The following is a 12,397-nucleotide window of genomic DNA, read 5'->3' on the forward strand; positions in this document are numbered from 1 at the left end:
TTGTGTGTTCTCTGTGTGCTGGAAGGTAAACCCCATGGCAGCAGGATCTTGTCCTTTACCTCTTGGCTACCTCATGCTAAGAACACTGCCTGACATGTACTACACACTATCAATATGAATTAAGGAATAAATCAGTCAATCTTGGGAGAATTTGCAGGCCAGCTTCATGAGTCTTTCATGAAGAATTATGCTCAGCTCCAAGGACCTTCACCTCCTTTCTACTTTAACCACCTCTGTCTAAACCACACTGTTAACCTTGTCATGTCCTGGAAAGATTCCCCCACGTCTACAAACCACCGCCTCTGACTCTGACCATGTTCTCCCAATCATCTCAGGTCTTCTCTCCACCACTTCTTTTATATCCTTGAACCCTGTTGATCTGTGGGCCTTTCTATTTTCTCCAGCCCAGCAGCTTCTTCCTACTTTTCTTCTGGACAGTGTAGACGCTCTCTCATTCCTCCTCTCTCTTTACCCATTCCCACCAGTGTCCTCAACCCATTATCCTTTGGCATCCTACTAATTCAACTCCTTGAATTTTCAGCACAGACTCTGATACCAGAGGTCTGGGTTTGAATCTCAGCTTCATCATTTGCTAACTGGATGACCTTGGGAAAGCTACTTGAATGTGCCTCTTTAGTCTCGTCCATAAAATGGATAAAATCAAAGTACCTCCTTTGTAAGGTTGTTAGGAATATGGTGCCGTTTCTCGGATTTAACCTGGCTGAAACAACCTCGGCTCTGCCCCCACGAGGCGGAGCCCAAGCACAGCAGAAGCCCAACTCAGTGAAAGCTCCCACGGTGGAAGCTGAACTCAAGAAAGCCCAGCGCAGTAGAAGTGACAAGAAGCCCAGTGTGCTGGAAACTGGACAACAAAAGAAAATTCGGCAGAAATGTCACACAGCTCAGGTTCCAGAAGACCTCCAATTAAGGTAGGAGGTCCTCGCTCCTATGGCTGGAAGGACATATGGCTAACAAAATCTTAATTCCTTTACAGTCTCTCCTTTCTTGTTTCCTCTACACCCGCCCCCCCCAACCCCAAACAGGCGAGCAGCAATGGGTGCCAGTGAGGGACTCTGGCAAGGGCTCCTCTACTCCCCAGTGTGTCCCAAAGGTTGCACCATCTGCTATGCCCTAGTGGGTGCCTAAGTGGGTGAGGGTTCTTCTGTCCTTAATCTCCTTTGTGCCAAGGATCAGGCCAATGAAAATTGTGGGCACAGGTCAGGTATTTAGCAGATTTTCTGGCAGATTATGAAGGGGATTCCTTGGCACATTTTCCCCACTGCTTTTTCCTCCCATCCTCCAGCTCCTCTCTCCATCTATGCCACTGTTTACAAAGTATTAGGCAAGTCGTCATCTTTCCATTCCTGAAAGTTGTGCTTGAAACTGTTTACCTAAGATTTGGGACTCAAACCCACGTGGCAGGGACTCTGTGCTATGCTTAGTCACTCAGTCACATCCAACTGGGACTGAGCCCGGCCAAAACCCATGGTGCCTGGTTTCAGGACCTAATGAAGCTCAGGTTCTTGATGTCTCATTGAAAAAAAAAATCAATGAGAGACACAGCAATAGGTAAGAGATAGATTTGTATGGATTCAGAGAGAAGCACTCTGCAAGAGTGTGGGCCATCACAGAGGGCAAGTGCGGTGGCCATGAGCTGGGTGATTTCATATGCTAATAAGTGGGTCATTCCAACAATTGGGGGCCTACCCACTCCTGGGTCTCTTGACAGTGCCTTGGAACTGTCCTGTCACCTCTGGGTGTGTCATTTAGCTTGCAAATTGAGGATCAAGGTTTAGTCATCTTGGATCCATTTTGATTTTAATTGGTTTATGTTATGCCCTTGGGCTATGTCATTCTTTCAAAAGTTGTGCCCTGCCCTCTTCCCTCCTGTTTCATGCTCTTTTCCTGGGCCCACAATGTTGCCCTACAGTCTTCTGGAGGGACAACCAGAAAATAGCGGGCCCTTGGGAGAGAAATACTGTATAATATCCAATCTCTCTAGATATTCAGGCCTTCATCTTCCATGTTTCCTACAACATGTGCAACAACATTTCTCAGTGAACCCGTGAGGGCAGGTGACAGGCACACAATGCCTGCTAGAAGTCCATCTATTGGTGGCATCCCTTCAAGGGCAACTGGGCTTCTAGGGATAATGTTTGCCACCTTGGGAGTTAGCTCTGGAGGCTGTTTGGGCCCAAACTCTTACCATGTTCTCCTAAAGTTACAAACACACCCCCAGATCAAATCTTCACTCCACTTTTATAGAACATCTGGTCTATTGCCTCTTATCAATTTGTTCTTAAGCCACTTAGTAACTCCTACAACCAGGACCCTGCCCCCTTGTAAGCAACATCACTCCACCCGTTTATTATTAAAATACTCTAATGCCCTTAACAGGACCAGACAGCCCACTCCTTTGTCATTACTTCTGTTATTGCCTGTAGTGGGTCTATGACAATGAAATGTTTACCATTGGAAACACCCTAATTGCTCTTTTGGAGGACTAGGGGAGGAAATCAGTGACTTACATTCCCTCAGAGCAATAAGAGGATAAGGCCTGTGGCTGTTTTGCCAGGTTCCCAGTCTCAGGGCACAGGCTTGGATTGCTTTACATCATGATATCTATTCCCATCCATGGTGGACAAACTGGCAATGAGTTAAGATTACAACCCCTTAATCCTACCCAGCACTGGTCACGCTGGAGACCTTGGAGACACCCAACTCCAGTCCGTGGGTCCCAGGAGGTCGACCTGCGTTGACCTGCCTAGGGATCTGGTCCTCGAAAGGTTGTCACACCCCAACCTGCTCGGGGATCCGCCAGTCCAGGGGTCCCATGAGATCGACATGCCTTAACTTGCTCAGGGACCCAATTCTCGGGAGGCCGACATGCCTCGACCTGCCTGGGGATTCAATCTTCAGGAGGCTGTCATGCCTTGGCCTGCCTGGAGATCTGCACCCTGACCCGGGGACGCCTGGCTCTCAGGTTGCAATGGTACTGGGTAGGATAAGCTTCAGAAAGACCCACCCCTAAGGAAGTCCACCCATGGAAATAGAAGGAAGCCCATTAGTTGTAGGACTGTGCCTGGTCTCAGCAATAACTCAGGAGTCCAACAAGAACCCCTTTGCCTTTCTGTAAAGTCTAAAAGAGGCTCTCCAAAAGTTTACCAATCTGGACTTAGATTCTTACGAGGGACAGGTGATTTTACAGGACAAATTCCTGTCCCAATATGCATCAGACATCAGGATAAGGTTACAACAGCTACAGCAGCAGGATCCTGCTGCCTCTTTAGATGAGATGGTCCAGACAGCCACCAATACCTGTCATAACAGAGAACAGGAGAGGGAGGCCAAGGCCCAGGAAAGGGAGAAAAGGAAAGAGACAAAGCATGCCCAGATGCTGGCCGCCCTCCAGGGAAACCCTGTGGCAAACCCTGAGTCCTTGAAGGACAAGGCACGAGGCAAATGCCCAATCTGTAAACAGGCGGGACATTGGGCCAAAGAGTGTCCAAACCATGACAGGTCTCCTAAAACAGCTTGCTACAAATGCCGTCAATTGGGACACTGGGCAGCACTCTGCCCTCAGAACCCAAGAGCCTCAAGGTCAAGTGCCAAGCCTTCCCTCATTATAGTTCAACAGGACTGAAGCTGCCCGCTCCAGCCAGCCTGCCTGTCACAGATAACCATTATGGGGCTGGAGCCAAGGGTGCAACTGGATGTGGCAGGTAGGTCCGAGAATTTCTTGGTTGATACAGGGGCTACCTACTCTGTCCTGACCTCCTTCTCCTGAGCCTTCTCCTCCCAAACCTGTACCATTTTGGGTGCTATAGGAAAAGCAATTACAAAAAGATTCACCTGAGCACTTGGCTGTTGGGACGGACAAATATTTTCCCACCAGTTTTGGTGGTCCCTGAGTGTCCTACTCCCTTATTGGGAAGAGATCTTTCCCTGCCTTCAAAATCTTGCAGCTATTGCAGTCCTGATAGAAGATGCTTTAAAACTATCTCTTGGGGGCAAACTAACTATTTTTACCAGCCACCAAGTGAAACAACTCCTGAATGGGAGAGGCCATTTATGGATGTCTGATCAAAGGATCCTCAGATATCAAGTAGTGCTGATGGAAAATCCAGGCCTGACTATATCGCCTTGTGAGGTTCTTAACCCAGCTACCCTCCTGCCTACCCCTTTCACTCTTGGCTAGAAACCTTGGACCACTGGACAAAACCCCGAGAGGGATTGTCAGATCTTCCGACCAATCCTGAGGAAATCTGGTACACTGATGGAAGCAGCTTTGTCTTTGATGGAAAAAGAAGAGCTGGATATGCAGTAGTCTCCAATTTTGAGACCATAGAGGCTAAGCCTCTGTCACCAGGTACTTCAGCCCAATTAGCTGAGCTCATAGCCCTGACTTGAGCTTTAGAGCTGGGAAAAAGAAAAAGAGTAACCATTTATACTGACTCCAAGCATGCCTTTCTGGTGCTACATGCACATGCTGCTATTTGGAAAGAAAGAGTCCACTTGACCACCCAAGGGTCCCCAATCAAATATGGTGATCAAATCCTTAGGCTCTTGGAGGCAGTCCATCTGCCCACTGAGGTTTCAGTCTACTGAGGTTTCAGTCTCCTATTATAAAGGACACCAAAAAGGAAGCACAGAAGTGGCACAAGGAAACCAAACAGCCGATCAGGCAGCTAAGAGAGCAGGATTACAGAACAATGACCTAATAGGGGTTGCCACCTTAGTTTCACAGACTAATTTGTCAGAAACTCCTTCATATACTGAAGATGAGACTCTTAAAGCTAAGAGCGAGGGCTTTCAAGAAGATCATGTTGGGTGGTTCCACAAGGAAGGACTCCTTTTTATGTCTGGGAACCTCCAGTGGAAGTTGGTTAACTCCTTACATGCCACCACTCATTTAGGTGAGAAGGCCCTCCAAGGATTACTAGAAAGGTCCTTCAGAGGAACAGGCCTCCAAATGACTATAAGGTAAGTGGTCTCCTCTTGTCCCACTTGCCAATTAAACAACCCCCAAGGAGCTCAAAGACCCTAGCTGGCCCAGCCTGTCCAATGGCATGGGACCTACCCAGGAGAGGACTGGCAGATGAACTTCACCCAGATGCCAGTTTCTCAAGGGTATAAATACCTATTATTCATGATAGATACATTCACAGGATGGATTAAAGGCTTTCCTACCTGGACTGAGAAGGCTGAGGAGGTGGTAAAAAAACTGCTTCCTGAAACCATTCCGAGATTTGGTGTGCTCAGGTCATTACAAAGTGACAATGGGACATCATTTACTTCTAAGGTCACCCAAGGGGTCTTTAAAGCATTGAGCATTACTTATTATCTCCACTGTGCCTGGAGGCCTCAGTCTTCAGGAAAAGTAGAAAGACCCAACCAATTCTTAAAATCAGCAATAAAAAAGATAAACCAGGAGACCTCCCTGGGATGGAAGGAGGCTTTACCAATAGCTCTCCTCTGCACCCGTGTTGCCCCTAAGGAACAGGTTGGTCTTAGTTCTTATGAGATGCTATATGGGAGACCTTTTGTTTATGTCAATGACCTCTTCCTAGATCCAGAGGTTCAGACCCTCCAGTCTTATACCATGGCCATTGGGCAATTCCAACAAGATATATGCTTGTGGTGTGTCAACCAGGACCCAAAAGATTCTAAAGAGACACCACTATATGCTCCAGAGATTCAAGTCCTAATTAAAGTCTGGAAAGATGGGTCCTCAAAGGCTCAACTCCAGCCCACATGGAAGGGCCCCTACCCTGTAGTACTTTCTATACCCCCACAGCAGTCAAGGTACCAGGACATGACTCCTGGATTCACTACTCATGAGTCAAGCCATAGAAGAAAACAGAAGAGGACATTCAATACACCTATGAGCTCCTGGGAGATCTCAGATACCTATTCAGGACTACAAATGAGTGCCATTCTAGTGAACACCCCCCAAATTAAGTTTCTGAGGATAAGATTTCTCAGGATAGCTCTAAAAAGCCAACACAGCTTGGCAGGGGTTGTACTCCAAAACAGACAGGAGATAGATCTCCTGATCCCTGAACAAAGAGGAACTCAAGCCATCTTGAATGAGATGTGTTGTTTCTGGGTAAATACCACCAGCTAAGTTACAGAAAGTTTCAGAGTCCGCAAGAAAAACATTCAGATCCTACAGGATCTCAATGAGCTGGAGAGTTCTTGGGGTGGCTACAATATCTCTTTGGGGGATCCTTCTCCTGACAGGAGGGAATTTGGAGTTGGCTAATGCCCCTACTAATCCTTATTATCACCATATTGATGCTGCTTATGATTGGTCCATGTATGATCGATTGTCTAACCCATTTTGTCTCTGCCCAGGTCAACAAGCTACAACATGCAGTGCCAGTTCAACAAGGATATATAAAACTACAGCTGACCATGGAAAATATCACTCACCCTTAGATGGACACCGCTATAAGGACTCTGAGACTTGAGACTAGCAAGAGAGGGAGGCCCAATGCCCCTCGCTGTCCCAATTCAGCAGGAAGTAGCCAGAGAGACCTTGATGCTCCATTCCCAAAGAATTGGGCCTCCCATCTCTTGAAGGGAGAATGTTAGGTAGTTAGAATAGGAAAAAGGAGTCCATAATGGCTGTGGCTAAAAGACAAAGAAAGGAAAAAGCCCGTGAAAACAGAACAAAGGAAGTTCGGAGGACTGGAGTGAGAACCTCAGGTGAAACAAACAGCCCTCCTGGCTAGCCCAATTTACATAGGACAGGCTCAAGGGGAGGAGAAAAAACATAAAAAGAGGAGCCAAAATTGAATTTCTGGCTTCTCTTCTCTTTGTGTCTTTTGGGTCGGCCCGCCCTCATGCCTCAAGGATGTATTTTAGTTTGCTTGCCAAATAAAACTGAGCTGTAACACTGATCTGTCTATCACTTCAAATTTTTGCTGTAGCAGGACAGAACTGAGGAAATTACACACTCTCCTGACAGTAACAAATAATATTAGTGTGAAAAGAAGTGAAAGTGTTACTTGCTCAGTCGTTTCCGACTCTGTGACTCCATGGACTGTAACCCATTAGGCTCCCCTGTCTATGGGATTCTCCAAGCAAGAATGCTGGAGTGGGTAAGCAGTTCCCTTCTCCAGGGGAGATTCACAACCCAGGAGTCGAACCTGGGTCTCCTGCACTACAGGCAGATTCTTTACCATCTGAGGCATCAGGGAAACCACAATATTAGTATCAGTATGTCCCCAATACTGCCTGGGAGATATTTACACTAAAATTTATTTGTTGTTTATCTGAAATTCAAATTTCATTACTGAGCATCTTTTATCTCACCTGGTAGGACTACTGTGGGGAGTTATAAAGTCACATGTTGTTGCTGAAAAGTAGTGTTGTACAGGCTGAAGTCAGACAATCATAATGCAGCAACTTATGGAGAGGCCTAGAAGTGAGAGAGAACCAGTCAAAGGGTTTAAAGCAAGGAGGGGGTAACATATTAAAATTTTAGCTTTAGGAAGAGGTTCCTTCTGGCTTCTTGGAGGCTTCTTTTAAGAGAGACAACAGAGAGATCTCACTAGTTATAATAGTACAGACAAGAGATTTTGGGTTGTGATAGGAGGAAGATAGAGAAGATGTGCCAAATTTAAGGAGGATATAGGTGTTAGATCATCATGATTTGGCATCTGGTTAGATGGAGTGAAGAGGGCATCATTCCCAGGGTCCAGTTTGGGAGTCTGTGAAGATGGTATTGCTACCACCTGAGATAGAACCTGACCTGCCTCTTGAGAAAACTATATGCAGGTCAGGAAGCAAGAGTTAGAACTGGACATGGAACAACAGACTGGTTCCAAATAGCAAAAGGAGTACGTCAAGGCTGTATGTTGTCACCCTGCTTATTTAACTTCTATGCAGAATACATCATGAGAAACGCTGGACTGGAAGAAGCACAAGCTGGAATCAAGATTGCTGGGAGAAATATCAATAACCTCAGATATGCAGATGACACCACCCTTATGGCAGAAAGTGAAGAGGAACTAAAGAGCCTCTTGATGAAAGTGAAAGAGGAGAGTGAAAAGTTGGCTTAAAGCTCCACATTCAGAAAACGAAGATCATGGCATCTGGTCCCATCACTTCATGGGAAATGGAGAAACAGTGGAAACAGTGTCAGACTTTATTTTGGGGGGCTCTAAAATCACTGCAGATGGTGATTACAGCCATGAAATTAAAAGACGCTTACTCCTTGGAAGGAAAGTTATGACCAACCTAGATAGCATATTCAAAAGCAGAGATATTACTTTGCCAACAAAGGTCCGTCTAGTCAAGGCTATGGTTTTTCCTGTGGTCATGTATGGATGTAAGAGTTGGACTGTGAAGAAAGCTGAGCACCGAAGAATTGATGCTTTTGAACTGTGGTGTTGGAGAAGACTCTTGAGAGTCCCTTGGACTGCAAGGAGATCCAACCAGTCCATTCTAAAGGAGATGGTTCCTGGGTATTCTTTGGAAGGAATGATGCTGAAGCTGAAACTCCAATACTTTGGCCACCTCATTCGAAGAGTTGACTCATTGGAAAAGACTCCGATGCTGGGAGGGATTGGGGGCAGGAGGAGAATGGGACGACAGAGGATAAGATGGCTGGATGGCATCACCGACTCGATGGAAGTGAATTTGAGTGAACTCCGGGAGTTGGTGATGGACAGGGAGGCCTGGCGTGCTGTGATTCATGGGGTCGCAAAGAGACACGACTGAGTGACTGAACTGAACTGAACTGACATAGAACAGTTATTGGAGGTAATGACTAAGTTTAGTTTAGGATATGTGTTGGAGGTGCCTAAGCGCAGAGGTTAAAGCATCTGCCTGCAATGCGGGAGACCCGGGTTCGATCCCTGGGTTGGGAAGATTCCCCTGGAGAAGGAAATGGCAACCCACTCCAGTATTCTTGCCTGGAGAATCTCATGGACGGAGGAGCCTGGTAGGCTACAGTCCACGGGGTCGCAGAGTCGGACACGACTGAGCAAATTCACTCACTCACTCACTCAAGGAACATCTGGTGTAGAGGGACAGAAAATGATTGGCTGTCTCATTCTGAAATTCAGTGGAAAAAATGAGCCTAGAGAGTGGAAAGTCCTCAGCAGAGAGGCATTACTGAGGGAGATAGATGGGCTCCCCAAAAAAGGAACTCAGGGAGAGGGCCAAGAAGAAACAGCTAAGCAGGGGGAACCAGGAAAAAGAGGTGTCATGAAAGGTAAGGGGTAGTTTCTAGGAGGGAGAGTTGGTCAACCATGTCGAGTGCAGTCAGAAAGTTCTGATTACACAAAGGCTGAACCATGGCCATTGATTTGGGCAAAGGTAAAGTCATCATGACCTTAGACTGGCATCACACAGGCTCATTTAGACATCAGTTCCATTTATACAAATGATAAACACTTGGTTAGCATGCGTCCTCAGCATGCTCTCAGATGTTCACTACAGTCATTCTCACAACCCACACACTCCTTCAGAATTTAAACCATTCATTTGAATTGTGCCCCAACTCACTCAAATTATAGGCACATGTTCAGTTGCTCTCCACACTCATCTGCTGGGGTCCTTTGTATTTGTCAATGTCATCTCAGAGTCAGAGCTAGTGCCTTTGCCAGGATAACTTCAGGCACCCACAAGGGTTAAATGGGTTATCCTGTGGTTTTTATCTCCCAGGAGTAAAGAAAAACCTTTGCTCTTCTCTCACCTCCTGGTAGAGCTAACCCTAACCTTAACTCTGGGTAATGCCGGATGTTGCTGGTTCTGGTGTCCCTGACATGCCTCTTGGCTCACCTCTGGCCCTCATGCACCCTAACTGATGAGTATCTATTGTGTGCAAAAGTTGAGTTCACTCTGTTCCCTATTTTCTAATTATCTTGAGGCAGAGGTTCAAAGAATAAAGAGAGGAGATACTCAATGGCACAATTCCCCAAAGAAATGGGAGAGGTCGAGACCAAGAGCCCAGTGGGAAGGGCAAGCCCCAGATAAGAATTCTTTTCTCTGAGACCCGAGGAAAGACAGTAGGGGCAGAGACAAGGTTGGAGGTGACAAGGCAGGAAGTGTTCAACTAATGGCTCCATTTACTTTAAACGCAATAGTTCTTGACCCAGGGTCCAGGGTCCTTTCAGAGTCTCTAGAGAGAATTTAAAGAAGGCAATGGCACCCCACTCCAGTACTCTTGCCTGGAAAATCCCATGGATGGAGGAGCCTGGTGGGCTGCAGTCCATGGGGTGGCTAGGAGTCGGACACGACTGAGCAACTTCACTTTCACTTTTCACTTTCATGCATTGGAGAAGGAAATGGCAACCCACTCCAGTGTTCTTACCTGGAGAATCCCAGGGACGGGGGAGTCTGGTGGGCTTCTGTCTCTGGGGTCACACAGAGTTGGACATGATTGAAGTGACGCAGCAGCAGAGAGAATTTAAGGAGCCCATGGATTTGGGGGGGAAGGTTGCATCTTTATTTTCACTATCACTTACAGATATGTAGCATGTCATTATAGGAAATGTGGTTAACAAACTACAGTAGTATTAGCAGTACCTGTGGCTTTGTCACCAACAGAAATCAGATTTTCATAGCACATCATAGTTGTTTCAGGTCTCTCAAATTACATCAACTATTTAGAAATTTTGTTAGTCACTACACCTGTTGATAGAGTTTGATATTTAATATATTAATAAAGAAGTACTTATATAACTATGTTACAGATATATCTTATTTTAGTATTTGTATTTCTTTTGTAATCTTTATTTATCTTAGGCATGCATTATTCTGGGAAGGGTTTCTTTAGATTTCACCAGATTGCCAGAAGTGTCCTTAGCATAAAAAAAAGGCTATGAGACACTACTCTGAAGAGTAACAGTAGCTAATATTTACATAGCTCTTCCTAAAGGCCAGGTACAGTTTTAAGTATATTTTTCTTTTCCTTATGTAGTTGTTAACTCATTTATTCCTGTTAGGTAGTTAGAATAGGAAAAAGGAGTCCATAATGGCTGTGGCTAAAAGACAAGGAAAGGAAAAAGCCCGTGAAAACAGAACAAAGGAAGTTCGGAGGACTGGAGTGAGAACCTCAGGTGAAACAAACAGCCCTCCTGGCTAGCCCAATTTACATAGGACAGGCTCAAGGGGAGGAGAAAAAACATAAAAAGAGGAGCCAAAATTGAATTTCTGGCTTCTCTTCTCTTTGTGTCTTTTGGGTCGGCCTGCCCTCATGTCTCAAGGATGTATTTTAGTTTGCTTGCCAAATAAAACTGAGCTGTAACACTGATCCGTCCATCGATTCAAATTTTTGCTGCGGTAAAACAGAACTGAGGAAATTATATACTCCCCCAATATCACTAATGAAAATTATTTGTTATTTAACTGAAATTCATATCAGAGTGGGGCTCTCTATTTTTTATTTTCTAAATATGGCAACCCTATCGCACGGATAACCATCCTGATGTTGAAATATTCCTCCTCAGGCTCCCATGGCTCTCTGTGCCCACCTCTGCACCAATACCTACCCTGATTCCTGAGAGTTCAGGGCTGTATTCTGATCTCTGAATCCTTCATTTGCCATTCAGGGCCTAGCAAAGAACACAGTTTGTTGAGTGAATGAATGCATATGTGACATCCCAATAAACCTGCATCATTTGGTGGAATCAATGTCTTGTGATCAGTACACTGCCTCAGTTCCACTTGTATCCACCTTGTGTTCACATGATTGACATATCAACCCAGCAGGCAAGCTGGTAGGAAAGCAGGAAAGCGAGCAGGCAGGCATGAAGGCTGAGAACAAGGAGCCAGCTGGCGCCAAAGAAGCTGGGAGTGACAGCCGCCCTCAGGGGGCAGGAGCCTGGGAGGAGGGAGGTAATGCGGGTGGAAGCATGCTTCTCCCTTGGGGCTCCTCATCACCCCTCCTCCAGGAGGTGCAAAGCACCCCCGCCCAGCACCTGGCCAGAGGCCAACCCAGGGCTGGCCCTCTCGGGGCCTCCCAGCTTTCCAGCCCTGGACCTAGTCTAGTTTCTCCAACGATTTTGGTGAATTCTCCAACAATTCACAATTCTGGTGGTTTAGTCACCAAGTCTTGTCTGACTCTTGCGACCCCATGGACTGTAACCCTCCAGGCTCCTCTGTCCATGGGATTTTCCAGACAAGAATACTGGAGTGGGTTGCCATTTCCTTCTCCAGGGGATTTTCCCAACCCAGGAATCGATCCCAGGTCTCCTGCATTGCAGGCGGATTCTTTACCTACTGGGCTATGAGGGGAGCCCTGGCCCTCAAATCCCCTCCATGCCCGCCTGGGTTGAGTTAGGAAAGACTCTGAACAGAACAGATGGGTGCGGGAGATGAGTCAGCCCAGGCGAGACAGAAGTGCCAGTGAAACTCCTGCCAGTGTGACTGGGCAACACCC

The 12,397-nt window shown here is 46.4% G+C and overlaps 1 protein-coding gene across 1 annotated transcript in view; it reads left to right on the forward strand.

Moving 5' to 3' along the window:
* The first annotated feature begins 693 nt into the window (after nucleotides 1–693).
* Nucleotides 694–12,397, forward strand: part of LOC120881641 (cytochrome c oxidase subunit 7A2, mitochondrial-like) — a 40,000-nt gene continuing 28,296 nt past the window's right edge. The window contains exon 1 of the mRNA XM_040265325.1: nucleotides 694–850. Within this exon, the coding sequence (XP_040121259.1) occupies nucleotides 694–850 (157 nt within the window). The remainder of the gene's footprint in view (nucleotides 851–12,397) is intronic.

The sequence above is a fragment of the Oryx dammah genome, unplaced genomic scaffold (assembly GCF_014754425.2).
Source record: "Oryx dammah isolate SB20612 unplaced genomic scaffold, SCBI_Odam_1.1 HiC_scaffold_23, whole genome shotgun sequence".
In the NCBI taxonomy this organism is placed as follows: domain Eukaryota; kingdom Metazoa; phylum Chordata; class Mammalia; order Artiodactyla; family Bovidae; genus Oryx; species Oryx dammah.